This window comes from Pistacia vera, unplaced genomic scaffold (genome assembly GCF_008641045.1).
Source record: "Pistacia vera cultivar Batoury unplaced genomic scaffold, PisVer_v2 Contig352, whole genome shotgun sequence".
Classification (NCBI taxonomy): Eukaryota; Viridiplantae; Streptophyta; class Magnoliopsida; order Sapindales; family Anacardiaceae; genus Pistacia; species Pistacia vera.
This window is the reverse complement of record NW_022196171.1, coordinates 196,958-223,773: the sequence shown is the minus strand read 5'-3', so window position 1 is coordinate 223,773 and position 26,816 is coordinate 196,958. Positions and strand designations below refer to the sequence as shown.

Below are 26,816 nucleotides of genomic sequence, written 5' to 3'. Positions count from 1 at the left end.
ATGATTAAGGCTAAAGGTCGTCCTCCTCCATGATTTATCAAATTTGAGTTCATCTCCAACTTAACTATGTAATTAGCACTATATAAATCCAGTTGTAATTTGTTTATAAGTACGAGAAAAATAAGCCTTAGAAAAATAAACTACAAACTCCTGGTAAATCAAATTACTATTTCAGCACATTCAATAATATAATGGTAGACGTAAGTCTTGCAATGAGCAACCGAACCACTTAAAAAAATATATTTGTTCCTTTGTGTTGTATATCAATCCTTACACATTCATCATCGTATCATTATATTATTGATCCATGGTGGTCATAAACACATCTTACGTAGTTCTAACGTTGTCAATTACGTACCTCTGATTGGTACAAATTTATATATCAACATATATATTTAGCTTTAATTTAGAGAGTTTATTACAATTTCCTCCTTAGAATCAGTAAATAATAATTTACCCTCAATCGTGTTAGTATTCCATTAGGATTTAACTGTTTAATTTTACAGATTAAGTGAGTAAATGGTTATTTGACATATTTGAAAGGGGAATTTATTATTTTATAATAACTCATGAAAAAAATGTAAAAAACAATAAATTAAAAAATCAATATAAATGATTTCATATCTTTCATAAGATTTTGATCATATGTGATAAAGTTGAAGGTTATGATGATTAGTTTTCTAGATTCACCCGTGTAACCAATGAAAAGTCTTAAAGTGTAGAAAAATGATATAACTTTGTTGAGTTGAGGGACTTTTATAAATGGGTCCACCAAGTCGTGGATATTTCTTAAACTGGCCTCTTATGGGGTGGCTTAGTGTTGTTTTGGCCCTACCAGCCTAAAGCTTAACCAGCACACCACATGTTTTGTTTATCAAGTAGGTGGGGGATTCATCTCCTACTTCTATTTATACATTCAATTTTTTTAATTTCTTATTTTGTCAAATTATATTTATTTTACAACACTGTATTTAATTTGAGTTTAATATTGTGATATATGGATTTTATATGAGCTAATTTTGTCTGGAAAATTTTGAATGAAGATACTCGACAAACTATTTTATGGGTTTGGATTTATATAGTCAAGATACCAATCTTAATTTCAAAAAATGTAAATATTTTATTAAAGGACGAATTTAATCGTAAAATAAAGTAACTTATCAATTATATTATTAATGAAATAGCATATGATATGTTCTCTAATATATAATGGAGTAAACAACTTTTTCCCACCCAAAGTTTTGAGTTAATGACACTTTTCCATCAAAAAAGTTTCAAAATACTACTTTTTTACCCAACGTTTATATTTCGTTAATTCCCAAAATACACTTTACTTTCGCAGCCGGCATTCGATGAGTTACCGAAAGTCAGGGTAAAAAGATTTTTATAGAGTGGAGCTTGGTGATTGAATGGTGATGACCGATTGAATATTCGTTGTCGGAATCAGTCAAAAATGAACTAAAAACAAGAAACCCTAGCTTTGCAGTGGCCAACAATCGTCAAGAAATCAGGTGTTGGAGTGAGAGAGATTTTGCAAAGAGGAGACCGAAGATTCAAATGATGGTAACGGAGATAATTTTCGTTATAAGAATCGGCTTTAGATAGTAACAAAATATTAACTTTGAGTAGAAAAGTGGTATTTTGAAACTTTTTTTGATGGGAATGTGTCATTAAGGAAAGCCTTAGGTGGGAAAAAATGGTATACTCTATATAAGGCTAAACTAGGTTAGACTACTAGTAGTCTAAAACATTCCAACTATTTTTGTCATCGTTACTTTTCATCAAACGAAATTAAGTTACCTTACATGATTTTATGGTTATTTTAGTTTTTTAAACATAAAATTTCCCAGTTGGGGAACTAAAATTAATAATATGACTATACAGGAGAATCAGTCTTATTTTATTTAAGGCAATGTTGAAAAATTATCACATGTATGATTAAGTGTGTGTTTGGACTTGATGTAGCTTAAGAAAAATATAAATAATTTTTTAAGTTACAACAATAAAGGTGTTAGGTAAACAACTTTTAAAATAGATTAAGTTTAAAGCTAATCATAAAATAATCAGTTTTATAAAAGGATTTTAAAACTTATGCCGAGTAGCTTTTAAAAATCAGATTATTTCTAAAGCTGATTTTACATGTAGATTTACTAATATACTTATACATAATTATTCAAATTGAAAAATAAACTTAAATCATCCTTTAATTCATTAAATAAATTTATAAATTAAATAAATAACTTCCTAATTTTCCACTGGATTCTGACACTTATTTTGGACATAAGAGGTACTGAAGGATTCGGTCGCCTTATGTGACCTAAATTAGTCTCAGAATGTAATGAAATCATTCAGATTCTTGTAGATTAAGAATTGTCGATCCTAATGGGACCGGTTGTGGCTACAAAGAGTCATTGCTTATCGTCGTTGATTGCCAATCAACGATGGTTCGATCGGTGTTGATTAGTAGTTGACCACTGCCGACCAAATTTAATATTTTTAATTAAAATAAATTATTTTATTACATTTTAAATACTTACAAATTTTGTATTACGATAATTTTTGAGAAATAAAATGTCTTTTTTTGGTCATTATACATAAAACAACAATTTCAAAATCTAATTTACCAAACATATAATCATAGATTTTAAAAATCACAGCAATTATAAAAATAACATTTACCAAAAACAGTATAAATTATTTTTAAAGTTGATTATTTCTAAAATTGGGAAAAAAACTAATTAAACTTAAACCTACAACAATCTCAAACTGGCTCTAAATTTAATTAGAAAGTCTCAGTAATGCGATGAGATCGTTCTATGTAAATATTTTATGGTGAGGATGTGGCATGCATGTATTCTTGAATAGCATGACATGTGCATCACGGATTTCATGGTCGCTCTTCACATTTTGCTTTTAATGCAAGAGACAATGCATGGCGGGCCATTGTTTCATTATGAACATTGGTCATGCTGCATTTTGATGAGAGATATATATATATATATATATATATATATATATATAGGAGAGAGAGAGAAGGAGAGAGAGAGAGAGAGAGAGAGAGAGAGGGGTAAACGACATGTTCCCCCAAACATTTAAATGGCAAGTTTTCAATCCTAGTTTTATGTATGTTTGTAATTAAGAACAACTAATACAAAACCGAGATTGGGCCCATGGGCCTTAATATTTTGGGTACATTTCTTTAGAATTGATTTAAAAAGGGATGTGATTTTTAGGCCCATCAAATTGACTACTATCCCCTCATTGTTAAATATATATTTATTATATTTTAAAAAAAATATCCTTAACTTGATTTAATGTTGAAATTAACCCTGCTTAATTAGGTTTAATTAGAATTTTTATTTACATATTTTTTTCCCCGAATTTGATTAAACAATTTTTTTTCTAATTTCAAATTTAATTAGGGTTTTTGTTACACCACTTTTCTCTATTTTTTTTTTTTGTGGTTTGTACTCTTTTTCCCAATTTTAAATTTAGAACCTACTTTTTTCTCTTTTAGATTCAAAACCTGATTCATCCCATTGTGTGATTACATTAACTATAACATTAATAATTAAATTTTCATCGAACAAATAATTATTTAAAAAAAAAAAAAAAATGTTTCAATGATTTAAAGTATATAAATTTAAGGTTTACGTAAGAATTAAAGTTTAAAATTTAAAACAAAAATATAAAATAGAGAACGAGTATATTTAGAAATTATTGTGTTGTTAAAGTTAAATATATCAAAGCAAAAATACATTTAAAAGTGAAGGATAATGATAAATGATGGGGGCTAAAAAGTGTTTCCCTTAAAAATAAACCCTAAAAATTTGGAACTTCGCTCACTTTGGCTCTTGGTAACTCGTTGAACGTTGGCTAAGAAAGTGAAGTGTGTTTTGGGAATTAATGGAATATAAACTTTGGGTGGAAAAGTGGTATTTTGGAACTTTTTGTATGAGAAAGTGTCATCAAGGACTCGAGTGAAGGGTGGTAAGAGTTAGTTAGGTGGGTTATGGTTAAGGGGCCAGTTCCCATAAAAGTCAAACTGAATCTTTACGAAATTAAAAAAAAAATTAGGGTTTGTTTGTTACACTTTTTGAAAAATGTTATTCTAAAAAAGTGTTTTAAGTTGAGTTGAGTTGAATCAAATCGAATTGGATTTGAATATGAAAATGTGTTTGGTAAAATATCTGAAAATTATATCATAATTGAATAAAATGCTGAATAGTTGTTTGATACATTTTAAAAAAAATGTTTTTAAGACATAATAGTTATTTGATACATTTTCTAAAAATATTTAGATTGTTTTTTAACCTCTTACATTTGTTAATTTAGCTAAACAACCCCACAATAAAAATTTAAATATTAACTAAGGCATCCCAGCCACCCAAGAGAATAGCTGGTCGCCGGCCACCACTATTGGACAGCAGCCAGCTATCGTCGGAATGACACACAACTGATTGGATATAGTCGGTCATGAGTCGATCTACGACCAGAATCTGGCCGTTGATAGCCAGATTCTAACAACGGCCATATCTCGGCCAGAATATGTTCATCAATGGTCAAATCTCTGACTCTAGATCTAGCCAGAAACGGCCAAATCGACGGCCAAATCTGACGGTCGTGTGCTGTTCTAGCCATATCGGTTGGAAGTGGTAGCTAGCATGCGGTGGTGGTCTTGGGTGGATTAATTTTCAGATTGGAAGGAGAGAAAAAAAAATGTTCTCAGTTGAATATAGTTGGATAATCTGAGAACAAATTAAACCCATTTTTCATTTTTGGACAAAAAATCTTATTTGAGTTGGATTAATTTTTAGATTGGATTGGCCCAATAAGCAATGTTTTAAAACCCAACCCGGGGTGAAATTCAGCAAAGTTGCTAGGTTCTGGGTTGACCGACTGGTCAAACTAAGTGAAAAAACTTTTAAAATTTACCAAACACACCGCAAATACAAATCGGCCGACTATTGGTTGGCGACGATGACACCCCAAATGCAACCACAATCGTCCTTTAAGCATATTCTCCTGAAAATATATCTAAGATCTAGTCGAAACTAGATTTTAGCCAGATCTCATCGATACCAGTGTCGGCATTCTAAGCCAGATCTCACTGACACAGACGTCGACAACCCTCCCCATCACCCCAAAAATATTCCTCTCTTCCTCACGTCCAAAACGCACCTCACCTCACCCCACCCCCGTTAGCCTTGCCAATTGCTAGCAAAAGCCAGTTGTTGCCGTCACCAGTTTTTTTTTTTTTTTTTTTTTTTTTGTCAATTCACTCACCAGAAATCAACCTCATCGCCACTATTGAACTCACCAACACTTTCTCTTCAAAAGCCCCAACATCTCGGCCTTTAATTGTTCGCCGATCATCATCCCAAATTCTAGGGTTTTGGTTGAATATAAAAATTGTAAACCCGGCTCAGTGAAGTTTTGGGTCTCGGTTAAACCGATTGGGCCAGGCTAGATTTTAAAACAGTGCCAATAAGTAAACAAACATATATCATGTTTTTTAATCCAAATAGGATAATAGAATAATAATCCAGAATAGTGTAATAAACAAGGGCTTAAACTTTTCATCTCTTCACATCACATGTGACTCCACCAAGCATAACATGTGACCCAAGGTAAGGGCATTAAAGTAATTAACTATGACTCTGATAAAACTTATGAAAGTATCTTAACAGGAGGGGGTTCTATGTTATTACCCATATATGAGGCAGTTAAGTTTGACAAAATCTTGGGGGGTTTAAAAAAATTCTCCCAAAAATTCGAGAGGAGGATTAATGGGCCGGATGATCATGATTAATCTCTGCCCAAACTGAAATCAAACAGCGGTAATCATTTCATCTTGCCAACCAAAACCCCGTTAGATCCAGCCACATGGATAAACACACGACATATCTTGACCGTCAGATTGTTACTCATGTACGATGAATCAAATCACGCCTGCGAACTAATAAAAGTCTTTCCATTTCTTCAACAAATCATCCCGCGCAAAACCCTTGCCAAGGTAACCCTAACACCTTTTCCATTCATTTCATTTTCTCTTAGATCCCTAACATAATTTTCATATATATTCGCTTAATTGAGTCGGTTTATTTCCTTTTCTGTGAGATTTATTATGAGAGCTTGATTAGAAATCAATTATTTAATGATTTTGAATAACGGGTAGTTTCGATTGTGAACTGTTTTTGAGTTTCAACAGTAGGGTTTGTTTTGTATTTGTAATTTTTTTGGTATCAGGATTTGTGTTTTAGATCATATGTTAATCTTAACATTGTCCAAAATCTTTAGGTGTGCATATTTATGTGAATTCCATTTGTGTTCGCCCCTAGTTTAAACTGGATATGTTTGCTCCTCTTCTCGAATTTATGAGGAGTTTTTAAAAAACTAAGGTGGCGTGCGGTTAAGAATTATGAAATTTTTTTCTCTCATAAAGCAGGCAATACATGTTCGGTCACCATTTATGTTTTCACAATCCGAAAGAACAGAAATAGACCTTTTTTGGGGATGATATTGCTACTTTATCAAATTTAGGGGTCGTAAAAAATTCTCCATAGTCTGCATGTTAAATTAAATTTCTCCAATTATATGAGGTTTGATAGGTTTATTATCTTAAATATTTACTGGTATTATTTGAAAATAATATATATATACTTAGTTTTGGTTTGACGCAGACTCGCAGAGCGGCAGAGCTTGACTCAAAAGTTTCTACCCTCACGGCCTCACCACCAACATAGTGAAGCAGAGATCTTAAATGATCACAGCTGCTTTCATGAACTCCATTAATGCACCCTCTCTACCACATTCAATTCAAAAACTCTTTTATAAGTATCTTTACTTGTCAGAGTTAGAGATTGAAGGTGGCAAAAAGGGCAGAAGACTGCCGAAGAATACCTATAAAAGGAGCTTGATAAAAGGCAGAAATGAAGACCAAAGAATATCAAGTAAGAGAGAATTATAATTGTATATTGTGTATTATAACAAGTACATAAACCAATTTGTACGTGACTTTGAATACAATAAAGATAATGAAATAATACAATAAAGGAAATGCAATAAATAAAATATTACAATGATCAATCAAATAATTGTAAATCAACAATTGCTTCATTCCAGCATAAATATCTTAACATTCCATATTTCATCGTTATTACATCAGAACTCTTTTCATATCCAACCAAACCCACAAAGCTCTTCTGTTTCATCTTCTTTCTCTCAACAACACTACTCCTTTAACTCCGTCACAATGGCAACCCAAGAAGTGGAGAAGAAATCACAAGACACAGTGACGGTGAAAGTCACCGGCAAAACCCACGTCAAGCCCGGCAAGATAATAGGAAGAAGAGAATGCCAATTGATCACCTTCGATCTTCCATATCTAGCTTTTTACTACAACCAGAAGCTGCTTCTTTATAAGGGTAACGAAGAGTTCGACGCCATGGTTGAGAAACTCAAGGACGGGTTGAAGGTTGTTCTGGAAGAGTTTTATCAACTGGCTGGGAAACTTGGAAAAGATGAAGAGGGAGTTTTTAGAGTGGAGTATGATGATGAAATGGAGGGCGTTGAGGTGAGTGAAGCGGTGGCTGAAGAGATCGGAGTGGATGATCTGACGGTGGAGGAGGGCACCAACAGTTTGAAGGACTTGATTCCTTACAACAATATCTTGAACTTGGAGGGTCTTCACAGGCCTCTATTGGCAATTCAGGTAAACTAAAAAAAATCACGTTTTAGTTAATCAATGAATTTCATTTCTTAAACAAATTAAGATTATAATAACTAATCACTGATTACAGAGATCTTTCATCTCATTTAAGACTCTTGCTGTCAATTAAGTTGGTACACTATTTCTGTCTGTGAAAAATGAGCTTCTTGGTAAGATGAAACACCTGTTATGTTAACCATGTGGCCACCATGCGACTGTTCTGACAAATGTGGTCAAATTTTGTGTATCATAATTATGTCCTACACTTCGAAATTGAAATCCAAATAAGGTCCATCTTCCTAGTAGCAAAGCCATACATGGTTGGTCCAAATTAAATAAAAATATATAAAAGACAAATATATAGATTAGGTACAAGTATGTGTGTATTTTTTTTTTTTTTTTTTTTCGATTAAAGTTGTCCAAGTCAACTTACGTGTATCTCAACTAATCCTCAGGATCCTGAAATAAACGATCGAGTAAATCCCCTTAATAACCACCCCTATTAGTATTTGGGGAAACTCGAATTCAGAAACTCATGTTGGATCCCCTTGCTCTTTTATAATTGGGCCACCTAGTGGTCGTTTACGAGTATGTCTTTTCTACCAATTTTTTTTTTAAGATTCATGTTATGCAATGAACGTATTATATGAGTATATTTTAATTTATATTTAAGTAATGCATCAGAAACTTATAGTTATGGGTAGTGAATAGTTATAGAACTATGAAGTAGGAGAAGTATAATTTTTAAAGGCATCAGTTTCCAACTTCAACCCAACCCACATCTTAAATACGAAGAAAGTAGTTAGGGACAATTATAGTCGGACCACTATAGCAGGAAAATAACAATTTCATCCCTAAAATTTATAAACATTTAGGACCAAAATGTTACTGAAAATTTTTGGGAAGACTTAAGTTACTTAGTCTAGATGTTGGGGATAAAACTGTTATTATCCCGACGATCAGTATAGCCTGGCTCTGAATTGGTGACCCACAACGGGCTGGTCTAGGGGTGGACAAAATTTTAAGGTAGAATTGGAACCGACGAGTACTCGGGTGTCAGTTTCGGTTCCTTCCCAGAACCGGCTGTAACAGGGTAGGTTCCAGTTCCAACAAATTGGAACCAATACTGTATAGTTCCGGTTCCAGTTTTAAATCAAAGGAATCGGAACGAGAACCGGGAACCAAGACTAAATTGATATAATATTAAATAATATGGGGTTTTTGATATTTTGCATATCATATAAATACATAAGAGCATCTCCAATGATGTTCTTTATTTTAAAGAGCGTATTTCACATAAATAAAAGGTATATTCATTAATTTCTAAATATAAAGAACAAAATTTGTATTCAAATCCAATAGACTCTTTAAATTAGACTTAGTAAATAGGAGAGAGATTTAATAGGAAAGAGAATTAATAATAAAATGTATAGAAATTTGTAATTTATTAAATAAAATTGGGATATAGAGTGAATTAATAATAAAAGTCAAACTCATTCTTTAATTTATATTTAAAGAATAAAGAGTCTATTAGACTCTTGTTTTTATGGATAAACTCTTTATAATAAAGAGTTTGGATCATATAAAGAGTTATTTGGAGATGCTCTAAGAAAATTTTGGTTTTTTTATCTTACTATCAAAAATCTTAATAATTTTCATTAAAAGATCAGTTTTTCAAAATATTCTTATTAATATTTAAGTTTAACTTATTACTTGATTAAAAAATTAATATACATTAAGACATTTAAATAATACCTTTTAAATGTTTATTATTAGTGAAAACAAACAATTAAATACTTATAATCAAGCATAAAGTATCAAGTAAATATAAACAAATATATTATTTAATGTTTTACACTTAATTGTTAAGGGTGTAATTATAATTTTATAATGGTGTATTTGTCATTTTTTTTTAAATAGGGTTAATTGATATTTTTTAAGGCATCCGAAACTAGAACTTGTAACATAGGTTCCGTTTCAAGATTTTAGGAATCGAAATCGCGGTTCCAATTTTAATTTCAAATCAAAGGAACTGGTTGGTTCCAGTTTAGGTTCCTTTGCCCTAGGCTGGTCCATTATGATTTCACCCCATTTATTGCTGATTTAAAGTTTAAACCATTGGATTTGGATCCTATAAAAGCCTCGCTATCATTTTCCTTTTAATGCTTTTTTCGTTAGTTTTCAATCATGTGAGCCGTCCGATGTTGATCTACGTTTATCCTGTGGCCACTAACTTTTTATCTTTATCATGACCCCACAGCTAACTAAACTTAAGGATGGACTTGCAATTGGATGCGCCTTCAATCACGCGATCCTCGATGGCACTTCCACGTGGCATTTCATGAGCTCATGGGCCCAGATATGCAGTGGCTCTCCCTCAATTTCAGTCCCACCCTTTCTGGAGCGTACGAAAACTCGCGACACGCGCGTGAAGCTGGACCTCACACTTCCCCCTAACCCAAATGCTGACGGTGAGGCCAAGGTGGACCCACAGCTCAGAGAGAGACTATTCAAATTCTCAGAGGAAGCCATTGACAAAATCAAATCAAAAGTCAACTCTAACCCTCCATCGGACGGCTCAAAACCATTCTCAACATTTCAATCACTCTCTGTGCATATCTGGCGCCACGTCACCCATGCACGTAACCTGAAACCAGAAGACTACACATTCTTCACAGTGTTTGCTGATTGCCGGAAACGTGTGGACCCACCAATGCCCGAGAGTTACTTCGGAAACCTAATCCAGGCAATATTCACCGTCACGGCAGCAGGATTATTATCCGGGAATCCTCCGGAATTCGGTGCAGGTATGATACAAAAGGCTATAGAAATGCATAATGCGAAGGCTATTGATGAACGTAACAAAGAGTGGGAGAAAGCACCAAAGATCTTTCAGTTCAAGGATGCTGGAGTGAACTGCGTGGCGATGGGGAGCTCTCCGAGGTTTAAGGTTTACGATGTGGATTTTGGGTGGGGGAAACCAGAGAGTGTGAGGAGTGGATCGAACAACAGGTTTGATGGGATGGTGTATTTGTACCAGGGGAAGAGTGGAGGGAGAAGCATCGATGTGGAGATTACGTTGGAAACCGGTGCTCTGGAGAGGCTCGAGAAGGATAAGGAGTTTCTCATGGAGGTTTAATAATGTTTAGACAATATTTCAATTTGCATGAGAATTGAGATAGCCAGTCTAAGTTTATTTGTTGTTTGTCTAATTAAGCTACGTTGTTTTTGCAATGACTTTTGCCATTTTTTACGTTTAGGGTTTGGTTATGATTGGAGTCTGTTTGTCTCTTTTGAGCTAAGTTTCATGGATGGATGTTTTGTTGTGTTGGCTTCATAATAATAATAATATTAATATGATTTATCAACCCAAAAAATTAAATAGAGTGGTACTCTTATCAATATTTCAATTTTTTTTTTTTTTTTTCGTTTTATATTACACATTCGCTATTTTCTTATATGCTAACATCATGATCATGATAGGATGAGCAAGTGAATAATATTAAGGAGATCATGGGTGTCGAAATTTTGAGGACATGTGGGTGCCGTAATTTTGCATTGGCCATGTTCGTGGGGACAGCTAATTTCAGGTGGTTTCCCGACGCTAAAGTTAGCGTCGAAGAATGCATCCATACACCAACGACAGCGCATCGGTGTAGTCTAAGAACTTCGACACCAACTCCTCGCATCGGGAAGATGCATCAGAGGATACATATTTTCCGGAAGTGATTTGATGGCATCATCAAGCCATTATTATTACTTGCATATATTTGTAAGTAGCAAGAACAAATAATCTATTGAATTTCTTGTTGGTCTTTTTATATAATGTTATAAATTAACATGTGCAGATGTGCAGCTGGGTGGAATATGTTTCACATAAATTATAAGGTACCACCACCGTATACATCAACAGCCATCGTGGTGACCATTCATTAGTTACATCTGCCTCTCTCTCACAACTATCGCCAGTTAACATACCGACCGGTACTAGCTTTAATTTGGCTGCCATTAATTGTACAATAAAATATATATATATATATATATATTTAAAGAAAAATGGGATGGTGAGAGCTAGGAGCTCCAGTGCTATAGACTTACAGGCTTAATGTATACTGATAGTACAATTTTCAAAGATTTATTACACAGAATGAAGAGGGTACATGTCTCTTAACAGCCCAAAATAGGACATTCCATTGCCCAAATCTGTTTACCTAACTTCAAGATGTGTCAATCTGTTAAATGTCCAAAACACCTTTGACTGATTGATCTAATGTTATCACAACTAAAAAGACTTTAATAATTAATACAATCATTTCATTTAATAAATAAGTTTTTGGCAATATTTAATTTTAGGGACAGATAAATTTAGGGTTTTATTTATGTGGGTGTAACAACTGCTGAAAAATAATACAATGCATGCATGATAACAATAGAAAATGGGGCCCAAAAATTTTCTTTTCATTATAAGTCATATGTCTTTTATACACAAAGAGCGTCATTTTAAAAGACAAAACAGGGGAAACAGTGTAGCTATTGCTCCTCGCTTGTCGACGCCCCTCCGACTGCATCAACACCTAGATCCTGCATCCACAAAAGAAAATAACGGGGTGAGCACAAAATAATGCTCAGTAAGTAAAACCCTCTATCTGTCTGTCCCCGTATGTATTACACTTAATTCTTTCCTTATACTATTTCTGTTTCTACTGAACGTCATGGCCTCATCTTACCGGAGGTACGGCCGGATGACGTTCACACAGTACCATCTCACTCTCCATGACTATCGGGTGGAATTTACACAGTACCAACCCATTCTTAGTGACTACCGAGTGGGGATCACGAAGCACCTAATCGGTTGTCGTAACTATCGGGTGGAGACCACCTAGCACCTACCCGTTTCTCACGACTTTTGAGTAACCGATCACCAAGCATTAACCCGTCTCTAATCACTGTCGGGTGATGATCACAAAACATCAACCCACCTCTAATAAATGTGGATGATGATCACAAAGCATCACTCCTTTCTCTAATGACTAACCGGGTGGGGATCACAAAGCATCCACCGTTTCTACTACTTATTGGGTGACGATCACAAAGCATCGACCCACTCTAAGGGCTATTGGGTGGTGATCACAAAGCATCAACCCAACTCCCAAACTGTCGGGTGATGATCACAAAGCATCAACCCACTCTACTACTCTTAATTCACTCTATTCTAGCATTTTATTCTCTCTACCCTTAGAGTAGTTGCATCCAAGTTCTCTACATAGAGTAATTGCATACACAAAGTTTCCTACTCTTTCTTAGGTCACTTCTCAATGCACAATTAGTGCCTATGGATGGTCTCTCTCACTAATGCACTATGAAATGCCAACATGCAATGTTGCAAGAATTAAGGTTCACTACTCATACTCAAACCTCTACTAGGTATTTCATCAAACAACTCAAGTGCATCATAACACTCTACTATAGCAATGATTCTAAATCTTTCTCTAACCATCCAAGGGGAGAAACCCCCTCACATAGCCACAAAACTTGCCAAAGAAAGACACTTCCAAAAAGGGTTCCACATACCCCTTCAATTCCATCTCAAACTACCTTTCCAACCCACAACTCATTTCTTATATTTGAAAGGTGTAAACAATCACAAGCACTGAAATCTCTATTTAGCCTCAATAACATGGCTATCACATACATACATCATTGCTAGCAAAACCCTAATCAAGAAATTCTAAAATCTCACTTGGATTGGGATTTACTTACCTTGTTATGGAGAGACTTCACCAACTCTTCCTTTCACTTGGTTTGCTTGACTTTTTCTCTACTCTTAACCAAAAGAACAAAACCCTCAAAAGTCAATATTACTAAAACTCACAAAGTTTCACAATCAAAGTAGGAATCCTTACCTTAGGAAGCCTTAGGTTGATTTTCTATCCCAAATCACTCCCAAAGCCCTTTGAAAATCCTTGATCAAAGAAAGAGAAGTTGAGGGGAAGCAAGAGAGGAGAGTTGCGTTTGAGAAGAAGAATGAAGGGTTTGCTAACTTAATTCCTTTTAAGAAATTTATACCCAAGCATTCCCATTTTGCCCTTACTCTTCTTTGGGAATTCTATCTATATCCTTTGATTCATTACAAACACACCCCATATCAACATATTCTCCATGAAAATCCTTACATTTTACTCCCCACTTTTCTGCTAATTAGGGGTAGAATGGTCAAATAGCCCTTAGGGAAGAAAATATCTAAACTTAACAAACATTTTAATCGGCCTGTCGCCGCGGCGAGGAAACTTCTGTCGCCGCGGCGAAACTGTCTAGAGCTCCCCGTGGATTCAACACCTCTTCGCCGCGGCGAAGATTATTCTTCGCCCCGGCGAAGACTGAAATACTAAACTTCTCTATTTTCACAATTTAGGGCAAGTACTCAACACAACACTCAATCAAACAATATTACCAAAAGCCAACTCAAATAAGAGCAAGAAAGAAGAAACAACAACTACGTATAAGTGGGGCGTTACAGTGGGCTCTTAGTTTGTTGTGTATAAACAATATTGATTTGTGGAAGTTAAAACAAGTCGTTGAGTTTTACTGTATTCAAATGAATCAACCAAAACTTGGAGTTGAAGACTGATTAATTCTTTGTGACCACAAAATAATCCCAATATTTACTCATAATTTCACAAGTTTTTGTTAAAATGATTTGGTCAACTTATATATAATTATGTAGCGTTAAATGTTAGTACAATTTTTTTTTTTTAAAATCAGGAGGAGTGTCTGGATCAGCTTACGCACATCTCAATTAATTCTTAGGGGCTAGAACTATCAACGGGTAAGAATCGCAATGATCACCCTATTAATGTCTAGGAGACTCGAACTCATGAGCTCGTAGAACCTCATTTTACTCTTTTACATCAAGTCACCAGTGGTAATTATGTAATACATTATTAACTACAGGGACGGATGCTACTCTAGAGGGTGGGCCATGATTTTTAAAAAAAATATTACTATGTACAATTTCTGGATTTTAGCCTACCCTAATAGAAATATTAATAGATAAAAATATTAATGTCAATTAATTTTTAATTTGACCCACCCTAACAGAAATTTCTGGATCTGCCCCTGACTAACTACTATTAAGTTGGTATAGCACATTTTAAAGTGATTACAAAAAGTTAGGGTAATCCTAAACAATCGGAAGTAAATATTTGTTTTCTTACTTTGTTATGAATAATATTATTCATCAAATTTTGTAAGTGGTTGACATTATATTAGTGGATATATAGATTATATTATTAGGAGATATCTACCACTAAAACATGACTTGTATACAAAATTTGGGACATATTATACTACTCTTTTGTTGATGCACATGGGCTGGATCAAAATTCAGAAATATCCAGATCCAGCCCAATTAATACAGCCCAAATCCAGCCCAACCCAATTTGGATCTGTGATGGGTTGGTGTAATACGCACCGGCTTACTCAAAGATCTCCACCGTCAATTTGCTGCAAAGCATGATATTCCACTTCTGTAGAACAAGTGAATTGAATACAAGTGCGTTTTCTCTAACCTTGATATAGCAGAGGTTTCTCCGTTTTTCTGGGAAAATGTAAGATACTTCCCTCTATACTTGTATCGTATTTACGTTCTTATGAGCTTGAAAACACTCATCCCGTTACTCTTTGACAATAGTTTTAGGGTTTTTGTGGTTTTATTTATGTGGGTTTTTAGATTTGGTCAAATATATTCAATTTTGACTTGGTGGGTATCTGTAATTTGTCAAATGATTCGTATATTGTATTCAAATGGGTTGTCAGATTGCTTAGGCCTCCACTCCACGGATTGAAATGCCGAGTTCTGTTGGTTTTTATTAAATTTAGTGTGTTACTGCAGCTATCATTGGAGTTTATGTTAGCCTTTTTATTTTCATGACGTGAGAATTGCTTGTATTTGTTTGGGGTTTAAGTTAGTCTTAAGTAGATAGGTTTTCTTGACAATATCTCCTTTGGTTTTGTACTATTTCACGCAAAATGTTGCTTGCACAGAAAAAAGTTGTAGGTGGCTTTGTGAGCACTATTTTTTAATAACCAAATTTCATGTCAAACAGAGAACAACGCTCCAAGATCTGATTCTTGTTTAATCTTCTTTTTCACATTTGAGTTTTGAATTTGTTTTGACCAAAATCTATGTTCTGACGAGTCCTTGGATTGTTATTGTTATTTGTTAGTTTTAGTGGATGAAAATAGAACAACATTGTGTATCATGAACTTTTCATAGTGTGCTGGTTTCAGCTTTATCTATTGGTAGAGTTTAGGATGGGAGTAAACGGCATGAATTTGCTATTGAGTTCATATTTCCACTTCGATGACTATTTCGGGTGTCAACCTGAAAACACCACCCTTTTATAGAGTAAAGGTTTGTTTGTGTACCTCTACTGGTGAGTTTTGTTTCCTAAGCAGAATTTGATTATGTAAATTGGGGTTTTGAATCATGTTTCTATGATGGTGATTTTCTTAAACTGGAGTCTGGTAATTATTCTAGCGTATCTTGGTCTATTCTTTTGAGGGTAGAAAAAAATGAAACTTTTTCCTGTCTAGTAGTTTCAAGTTCCATCCATCTCTGATGATCTTTTCTACATTATTGTTTTCATTTATTGTTTCTGTTCCACATTCTAAACTCTGTCTATTGCAATTTTTATAAATTTCTAATTCATATATTATTTTTTTTGTAATGTAATTTTTATGGTTTCATGTATTCAGTTGTGGTTTTGTGATTCAGTGGCTGGGTTTCATCTAAAAGCACATTAATTTTCAGATAATCTTCATTTTGATTGAGCTTGCAGTGCTGCTGCCGGAACTAATATTTTTGGTAAGAAATCATTAATTAATCTGCGAAGTATGTAATCTTTTTGCTATTCGTTTATTTTGGTTAATATTTTTCTAGACATTTGATCAAATTTTATGTCTATTAAACCATGAGAGACAGACACAACTTCAGATTATTGAACTAAAAGTTAGCATGTGTTTGGGCATTTATCGCAGGAACATATTTATTGTTTTTTTCTTCATTCTGATCAAAATGTAACATGTAGGTATATGATTTATGGACGGTGATGGGCTATAGCAAATTCGTTGCTTCTTGTTTTCAATATTTTTCCCTGGTTAAGCAGATATGAATAAAAAAATAAAAACTCATAAAAATATCTTTTGCTAGGGGTTTGTGTTTCTTATTTCTTCATAAATCATTAGTAGGTTGGGTTGTTGGCTTGATAGAGTATGAGAGAATATGTGTGGTGTGTATTAACTTTTGATTATATGATAGAGATCTATTTTGTTAATCTAAAAGGAAAATGAAAGGACAGTCGACACTAAATGATTCCAAGTTGGTTCCAAATAAAATTTTGATCTAATGGAATCCAATATATGATTTAATTGCAGTAGATAAGTAGAATCTTAAATTCAAATCATGCCATCCTGAAGCTGCTTTATATTTTTTATACCATACTATAATCCTCACCATTGAAAAAAAAAAACAGTTATATAACCTTTTTCTGGGTGAAATCATATGTACTATGGTTAAATATTTGTATAACAAGTTTTTGTTTTACTCATTTTATAATCATTTATGCAATGTGATATATGGCTGTTTATTAGTGTTTTTTAGTGCTGCTGTTGCTGATCACATAGTCATGCTACTAAATGACCTTTTTCATGCACTAATATGTCCACTTAATGGATATATAAAATGTTTGTTTATTGTTTTGGGCTTATTGTCCAGTTTGTTGAGAAGTATTGGGTTTATTTGGTTTCAGGGGTCTGTGAGAAACTGATAAAATATCAAGTTGCTCATAATAGTATTGTCCCAGAAGGATTGAAAGGAGAGAGGGTGTTTCTTGAGGCTTTTTACATTCTGAGCTCTTACTGTTACAACAATGTCGGTGACGGCAGGTGTTAGTGATACTATAATTGCATTAGGGATATGTTAGAGGGAAGATTGGGCAAACAAAGGTTAAAAGGTATTGGCCTGGTAAAGCTCCTGAGTGGGCAGATGATATTGATGAAGATAATGATATTCGGATGGCAAGGGCTGCTGCCCTTGACAAAGCTTTCCCTAGTCAAGAAGATTCAGAGTGGCCAAGAAGGTGATCCTAGGCTACGTCGTATGGCTGAGAGTGGAAGATAACGTGATGAGATTAGAGCTGATATAGGCGCATTCGGCAAGCTGAGATTGTATCGACTGAGGAAGAGGAAAACAAGAGGCAGAAGGATTGGATTTGGAGGAAGAGGATGAAGATGCATTGGAGGAGAGGAGGAGAAGGATCAGAGAGAAGTTACTTCAAGGGAGCAAGAAGAAGCAGCTCTACAGAAGAAGAGGAGGAGGCAGTAGAAGAAGAGGGGAAGAGGAATCTGAGTATGAGACTGACTCAGAAGAAGATCATACCGGTATGACTATGTTGAAGCCTGGTTTGTACCAAAGCAGGAGAGAGATACCATAGTGGAGCGTGGCGGATTGAGGCTGAAGAGCAACCATTGAGGAGTTAGCAAAGAGGAAATTGGAAGAGAGAAGGGTTGAGACAAACAAATACTTGTTGAGGAGGTTCGAAAGGATGAAGAAATTCGAAGAATTTGGAATTGGAGGCTAATATTGCCGATGGTACTGATGATGAGCTTAATGAGGCGGAGGAGTATGAGGCTTGGAAAGCAAGAGAGATAGGAAGGATGAAGAGGGATAGGGAGGCTAGGGAGGCAATGGTGAAGGAGAAGGAGAGATCGAAAAGGTAAGAAACATGACAGAGGAAGAGAGAAGAGAGTGGGAGAGAAGGATCCAAAAGCGGTCCACCACCGAAGCAGAAGTGGAGGTTTATGCAGAAAATTTCCACAAGGGTGCCTTCTTCCAATCAGATGCAGATGACTTTGCTGCTACTGCTGATCAGATCAGATTTTCCAACGTGATTTCTCTTCCCAACTGGAGAAGATAAGATGGACCAGACCATATTACCTAAGGTCATGCAGGTCAAGCACTTCGGTCGTAGTGGTAGACCAATGGACCCATCTTGTCCAGAGGATACAACTGATGGAACAATCCGTGAGTTTAATTCTCCCTTTTGATATATACTTTATATTTATTCAAGTTGCTGTTCACGAACCATCACATTTCCAATTTCTGATTGCTGCTACTTGATTAAATTAGCCTTTTCTTTTAGATTTTGCTGCTGCATGTAAAGAAACTGGAGTGTTACTTCCTATGAGTTAATTAGGAAGTTTGCGAAAACTTTTCTAATCATAAAAAGCACAATATAAAAAATACAAGTATTATGCTGATACTGTTCATTTTGTTTATATGTCCATGAACATGAGTTTAGCTAACATACTTGAAATGCATATTAGTTTTAATCTTAAAACTGTAATATCCTTTATTTATAATTTTGTTATTAATTTTTGTTGAAGAAATCTTGTTGGAGTTTTTATGAAAATTTTTGAACTATAATATTTTGCTTGAATGAGTGATGATAGAAACTTAGAGAGCGAAGAGAGAAGAAATTTGAATAGAGATGACAGTTTAGTCACTTGGGGTTCCAGATGATTTTGAATTCAGTGTGCTGTTTCCTAGAAGATTCACTCAGATATTGGTTTTTTCTTTCTAAAGGAAACTAATGTTGAATGTTCAGCGAAAAAGGTGATGATCTAGATCCAACTGGACAATATGAGTTTTTTTAAGGGGCAAAAATATTCTGTAGACTTAAATTGTAACTATAGTGGATGTGGTGGAGATGATCTATAGAAATAATTGATTATGTTTGTCTCAGATGTGTCACCCTTCTGGCTTACATTATTCGATGTTTTGCACGACAAAAAAATAGAAAAAATTGGAAACTTAGTGGTATCTTGATTTTTGTTTATGTTATGAAATTTGGTTCTCTAACAATTCTTTACTCATTGTTTGGTTGCTGTGCAGGTGGACATTATGATCCTCTTCGTGCCAAGTACAATGCAAAAATGGAGGAATGAATGGCCAATTGCAAAACCCAAGGGAGAAGAAGTTGAAAGATTGGGAGTCCGATCATAAGTTTATGCCCAGAGAAATCAGTTTTTATTTGACATTGAACTAGAGGAAACTGTAGTTGATACATGTATGCGACCACATCTTTGCCCTTTCAGTTATGGCTAAAGTACATACGAAATTTATGTGCCAAGAAGAAACTTAACCATAGTGAAGAAAGCTGTAAAATTGTTAATTTCCATTGGCACATTTTCTTACCAGTCATGGAAGTCTGTATCTGTTTTGTGTTAATTCAACTCAAAAGTAGATCGATCTTATTTAATTCAATCTCCACCTCTTCTTTGTTGTCATGGTGAATACCTGTGCTATAGCAAATTTATATCATGGTTAAATTAAGCTTAGTTTATGGATCAGCAATTGACCGCACATGAGAGGAATATAGGCAACATTATCTATGTAGCAAGGAAGAAATTACTTCAATAAATTGCCAAAAGTCTCCCAAAAATGCTGTAATAAGCATTAAACAAATGAATATACATGGAGATGACATACAATATATGTGATTTGCATACACATTGTGATTGACAAATGTGTATACATTTATTTCACTAGAAACTTTTTGGTTAAAATTACATCTATATACATATGATCGGTGGTGTCTGGGTCGACTTACATGCACTTTAACTAATCCTTCAGAACTTTGGAATTATCGGTCGGATAGAGTTTTAATGGTTACACCTATTAGCAATTGAGGAGGGTGATGGACCTGCAATCACCAAGGGATATAAACGCAAGGCTAAAAGGGGCAAAGAAGGGAATCAAGTTGCGGGATAGGTGGCCAAGGATCAACATGAAGGACAACAAGGGAATCAAGCTGTGGGAAGATGGCCAATAATCAACATGAAGGACAACAAGAGAATCAAGCTATAAGACAGATGGCCAATAATAAACATTAAGGGCAACAAGAGAATCAAGCTGTAGGACAGATGGCCAATAATAAACATGAAGGGCAGCAAGAGAATCAAGCTGTAGGACAGATGGCCAATAATCAACATGAAGGACAACAAGCTGCAAGATAGGTGGTTAGGAATTAATATGAAGGACAGGTGGTCTGATAGGTGGCTTGGGAGATTGTGGGGATTTGAGGAATCAACATGAAGAATGGGTGGCTTGACAAGTGGCCTGGGTAGTTGTTAGGAATTGTGAATAAAAGGGTAGGACAAGTGTGTAGAGGGGTATTCTGAATATTTGGGAAAAAGGGGTCTGGGAGGTACTGGCCCTCAAAGTCTAGTCGGCTCTTTCTTATTTCTGCATTATTCTTTTTGTACTGAATACTTTTTATGAGTATATTAATGCAAGTTGTCTTTTTCTTCTATTATTTGATTGGTTGGATTATTACTTCTTATTATTTGTGGCTGGAAACATTGTGTACTATTGGAATTGCGCCTGCTTTATTGCTTTTATTCTGTGTTAAAAGTGACAAGATCAGAGGTACTCATCAACTAGTATCAAAGCTTAAGCTCACTGGGGCATGGTTAACACTAGGATGGAGGGGAGAGTTGACAATGTAGAGAGAGACATAACTAGGCTTACTGAAAGTGTTAACTCCATGAGGGAAATTTTAGTGGAGATGCATAATTGGATGAGACGAAAAGATGAGGAAGAAGAACTGCGACACCAACAAGTAGTACTGGAAGAAGGAGAACACTCGGGGATAGGGAACCAACACGATGGCACAAACGAACTAGGAAATGAACCACTGCCACCACCCCCCCACTCTACCAAAATGGAGCTTACCAGTTGGGCGACAGAGGGAATTTGAGAGAATGGGGAGGTCGAAGGCTGGAGTTGCCACTTTTTTCTAGTGAAGATCTCTATAGGTAGATATTTCGGGTAGAGAGATACTTCTCTATCAACCGAATAGCCGAAGAACACAAGGTCCAAGCCACGATGCTATGCATGGAGGGCGAAATTTGGCATGGTTCCAGTGGATAAAATTGAGGACGTCGATGGTGAGCTGGCCAACGTTTAAGGTGGCACTTCTATAGCGGTTTAGTAGTGCCCAAGAAGTCAGCCCTTTGGAGTTGATTATGTTGACTAAGCAAGTGGGCTCGGTGCTAGAGTATCGTCGGCGTTTTGAGGAGGTGGCGGCGCTGACGGTGGATGAGAAGAGGAAGTCCTCATGTCAGCATACCTCAATAGGCTCAAACCTGAAATCAAAGCTGAAATTAAACTTCAGTAGCCCAATATTTTGGGCCAACCCGATTCTCTGACCCCTAAGTAACTCTCCTGGTCCAATGGGTTGAAGAAAGGAACCAACTTTTGGATGAGGCTAGCGTTGGATTGGACTGAATGGGAAAAATGAGAGGAAACCTTAGTGGCCCAGGCCATTTCACTACTTTCTACAGACTTGAAGAATTTAATAAAACCCAAACCCTTACTAATCAAATCCAAACCCAAACACATGTGACCCAACCTACCACCATGCTCAGTCAAAGAAGCCCAGCAATACCACCTTCTTTCAGACGTAATTTTACCGAGAGTGTTTCAAGTTCAAGGTCCACTCCAGCAGACAACTCTTGGTCAACTCCATTTTGGCGAGATTTCCCCTTCAAGAAGCTGTCTGAAGCCGAAATTTAAAGGAAGAGAGAAAGGGGTCTTTGTTATCGATGTGACGCCAAGTTTACACCAGGCCATAGGTGTGGGGAGAGACAGTTTAATGTTATGTTGGTGGAAGAACCAGATGAAGGGGATGACAAGGAAGAACTGAATGAGGGATAAGAGAATGAAGAAAATTCAGCACCGCATGAAGCAGAGCTTTCGATCAGTTCAATTGTGGGACTTGACGGGTCGAAAACCTTGAAGTTAAAGGGAAATGTTGGGGGAAAGGAAGTGATAGTTCTTGATGACAATGGAGCCTCTCATAATTTCATCCACCGGCAAGTGATAGAGGAGTTAAAAATTCCGGTAATTAGCACAAAGCCCTTTGGAGTTAGAGTAGGCGATGGTTACCATGTTAGGTGCTGTGGAGAATGTAAAGGAGTTGAGTTGAATTTGCAAGGCATCACCGTGGTCCAAAATTTCTTTCCTTTTGAGATGAGTGAAGCTGATATTATTTTAGGCGTGGCTTGGTTAGAGACCTTGGGGGAGACTATGATTAATTGGATAACATTGGTTATGAAATTTAGCCTAACAAATAAAGTGATCACTCTTAAGGGAGATCCATCTTTAAGCAAGACAATGGTGTCCCTCAAGGGACTTCTCAAAACACTACAATCGGACGGCCTAGGGTATTGGATCGAATTCAATAGCCTGCACTCATAGTCAAACAATAAAGAAGTGGAGGATTTAAGGGTCCTGGAACTATTACAACGTCATGAGTCCTTGTTTGAAGCCACCTCTAGACTTCCACCAGAGAGAATCCATGACCATGCCATCAGATTGGAACCTGGCATTAGACCACCTAACATTCGACCTTATCGATATCCCTACTATAAAAAAAATGAGATTGAACGCATATCAAGGAAATGTTGGTATCAAGCATCATCAAGCCTAGTAAAATCCCTTTCTTAAGCCCGATGTTATTGGTACGAAAGAAAGATTGCGGATGGCGATTCTGTGTCAACTATAAAGTCCTAAACAAGATTACTACTCTTGACAGGTTCCCAATTCCAAATGTCGACGAACTGTTCGATGCATTAAGGGGGCCACAATCTTCTCCAAACTTGATCTTAAATCCGAGTACCACCAAATCAAAGTAAGGGAAGGCGACACTTATAAAACAACATTTAGGACACACGAAGGGTAGTGCGAATTCCTAGTTATGCCATTTGGCCTCTCAAACGCTCCATCAACCTTTTAAGCCCTCATGAGCGACATTATTAAACCTCACTTGCGGCAGTTCATTTTAGTATTTTTCGATGATATCTTTATTTACAACACAAGCTTAAAGCCTCATTTGGATCATTTGGAGACTACTTTTCAGATTTTAGAGCAGCATCAGCTGGTTATTAATAAGAAGAAATGCAAGTTTGCATAATCACAACTTGAGTACCTCGAACATTTAATTTCGGCTCAGGGGGTTGGTGTTGATCCTGCCAAAATAGAGTGTGTCCAAGCATGGCTGGTTTTGAAAGACATCAAGGCATTATAGGGGTTTTTAGGATTGACAGGCGATTACCGAAAATTTGTGAAAAGTTACGAGGCAAGAACAAGACCACTAACTAATCTCCTCCGCAAGAACGCATTCCACTGGACTGAATTAGTATAGTCAGCCTTTGACCACCTCAAGCAACTCATGACTTCCTTTCCCGTCCTCACGATGCCAGACTTCTCAAAGACTTTTATCATTGAGAGCGATGCTTTGGACCATGGTTTGGGGGCTGTTTTAATGCAAGAAGGTCGACCTTTGGCATTCATTAGTCAAGGATTATCTCTCAAGTTTAGATAAAGTTAGTTTATGAAAGGGAGCTTATGGCAATAGTTTTGGCAGTTCAGAAATGGAAACATTACTTGTTTGGGTGACATTTCATTATTCGGACTGATCAGATGAGCCTTCATTATCTCAATGATCAGATGCTGCAAGGAGAACAACAACAAAAATGGATTATCAAGCTCTTGGGTTTGGATTTCAAGATTCACTACAAGTCAAGCCTTGAAAATAAAGCTGCTGATGCTCTACCTAGATGAGAGGGCCTTATTGAGTATAATGTAATCTCCATTTGTTACTTCGGAAATCGATAAGAGTGGGAAGAAGCTGTTTAGAAAGATGTAAAATTTCAGAAGATTTGTCAAGAATTGATCATTAACCCCATGAGTCATTTGCACTTTCAACTGGTGGGGAATCAATTATTTTATGATGATAGAATAGTCTTTCCACGATCCTGCTTTCAAGTGAAGCTCTTTCTCTAAGAATTTCATTCTTCACCAATGGGGGGCCATTTTGGGTTTTACCGCACTTATAAGATGCTGTCTCAAGTAGTTTGCTGGGAGGGAATGAAAAGGGATATTCAACTATTTGTCCATGATTGTCCTATCTGCCAATACTATCTCAAGCTTGCGGGATTGCTACAACCGCTACCTATTCCCTCTCAAGTATAAGAGGATGTCTCCATGGACTTCATAGTGGGTCTCCCAAGGGCCTATCAAGTCGACACCATCCTGGTGGTGATAGATCGTCTTACCAAGTACAGTCACTTCATTGTTCTATGCCATCCTTTTTCAGCCAAAGAGGTGGCTGCCCTTTTTCTCACCGAGGTAGATGAACTACATGGATTTCCCCGGACCATTGTATCTGATCGGGACAACCTATTTATGAGCGGGTTTTGGGGAGAATTATTTAAATTGTTGGGTACCAAGCTCCACATGAGCACAACTTACCATCCTCAATCGACTGCCAAACTAAGGTCGCCAATTGATGTCTTGAGACGTACTTAAGGTGCTTCGTGAGTGATCAGTCCAAACAGTGGCCTTGGTGGCTTGCTTGGGCTGAGTATTGGGTCAACACCACCTACAACATATCAACGGGGATGACTCCATTCAAGGCACTATTTGGCAGGGATCCACCTACCCTACTCAAGTATTCTAAACATAGCTCAGTAGTGGACGCCATGGATGAACTCCTATCTGAATGAAACTTGATATTGGAAGAGTTAAAAGGTAATCTGAAAAGGGCTCAAAATGCAATGAAAATGTACGTAGATGGTAAACGCCGAAAACTCCTATTGGAGACCAGGATTCAGTTTATTTGAGGTTACGACCATACAGGCTAAAGTCTTTAGCATGGAGGCCTGATGAAAAGCTTAGCCCTCGGTTTTACGGTCCCTATGAAGTTATTGAAAAGATTGGGTCAGTAGCTTATAGATTGAAGCTCCCACCTATAGCCAGAATTCATGATGTTTTTCACGTATCACAACTGGAAAAGTCTCTTCCCACCCCATCCTGGTGTTGCCTCTTCTGAAGTTCTTTGATGATGATATGGTACTTAATGTGGAACCCTGACAAGCCCTACTAAAACGTCGATTACTAAATGGTAATTATGAGGTGCTAATCAAATAGAAGAATCTCCCCGCTTGCGATCACACACGGGAAGACTATGAATCTATATGCCGCAAGTTTCCTTGCTTCCACCTTGAGGACAAGGTGGCACTCCTTTGGGAGAGTATTGATGGACCTGCAATCATCGGTATAAACGCAAGGCTAAAAGGGGCAAAGAAGGGAATCAAGTTGTAGGACAGTAGCCAAGGATCAACATGAAGGACAACAAGGGAATCAAGCTATGGGACAGATGGCCAATAATCAACATGAAGGATAGCAAGCTGCAAGATAGGTGGCCAGGAATTAATATGAAGGACATGTGGTCTAACAGGTGGCCTGGGAGATTATGGGGATCTGAGGAATCAAAATGAAGAATGGGCGGCTTGACAAGTGGTCTGGGTAGTTGTTAGGAATTGTGAATAAAAGGCTAGGACGTGTGTGTATGGGGGGTATTATGAATATTTGGGAAAAAAGGGTTTGGGAGGAACTGGTCCTCGAAATCCAACCGGCTCTTTCTTATTTTTGCATTATTCTTTTTGTACTGAATACTTTTTATGAGTATATTAATGCAAGTTGTCTTTTTCTTCTGTTAATTGATTGGTTGGATTATTACTTCTTGTTATTTGTGGTTGGAAACACTATGTGCTGTTGGAATTGCGGCTGCTTTATTGCTTTTATTTTGTGTTGAGAGTGACAAGATCAGAGAGACTCGAACTCAGAACCTATTGAATAATACCCTAAGAGTCTCTATATATCCTATTAGAAAATATTTTTATAAACGTGTTTTAAAGAATAATTGAAANAGTAATGAATAATACACAACTATTGTTTGTACTTCTGCGTATTTGTTGATCAACTTCCAAAGAAATTTCAGAAATCAGGTTTGTAGTAACAAGACAACCTTAATTCGTATTTTACTTTTGGTTTCAAATACCGAAAGATCTCCATTACAGTATGTTATAAACGTAAAATGGAATCCTTCTGATCATGTAATTCATCGGAGTTTCTAGGCTTATAAGCTTCTCATTTTTGGGTTTTTTGTTGTTATGTTGTGTAGACTATCAAACGCAC

The 26,816-nt window shown here is 36.2% G+C and overlaps 1 protein-coding gene and 1 pseudogene across 1 annotated transcript; both read left to right on the top strand.

Moving 5' to 3' along the window:
* The first annotated feature begins 7,255 nt into the window (after positions 1–7,255).
* On the top strand, positions 7,256–10,877 carry LOC116139600 (BAHD acyltransferase DCR-like). The gene is made up of 2 exons (XM_031425279.1): positions 7,256–7,714; positions 9,972–10,877. Exons 1-2 carry the CDS (start codon positions 7,256–7,258, stop codon positions 10,848–10,850), a joined length of 1,338 nt encoding a protein of 445 aa, XP_031281139.1. The 3' UTR covers positions 10,851–10,877.
* A 6,763-nt stretch (positions 10,878–17,640) lies between these two features.
* Positions 17,641–19,818, top strand: LOC116139582 (annotated as a pseudogene).
* The last annotated feature ends 6,998 nt before the right edge of the window (positions 19,819–26,816 follow it).

What these genes read in the sequence shown, in the direction of transcription:
- LOC116139600 (XM_031425279.1), top strand. Translation starts at nt 7,256, where the DNA reads ATGGCAACCCAAGAAGTGGAGAAGAAATCACAAGACACAGTGACGGTG. An exon ending in GGCCTCTATTGGCAATTCAG is followed by an intron (nt 7,715 to 9,971) that starts GTAAACTAAAAA and finishes ATGACCCCACAG; the next exon opens with CTAACTAAACTTAAGGATGG.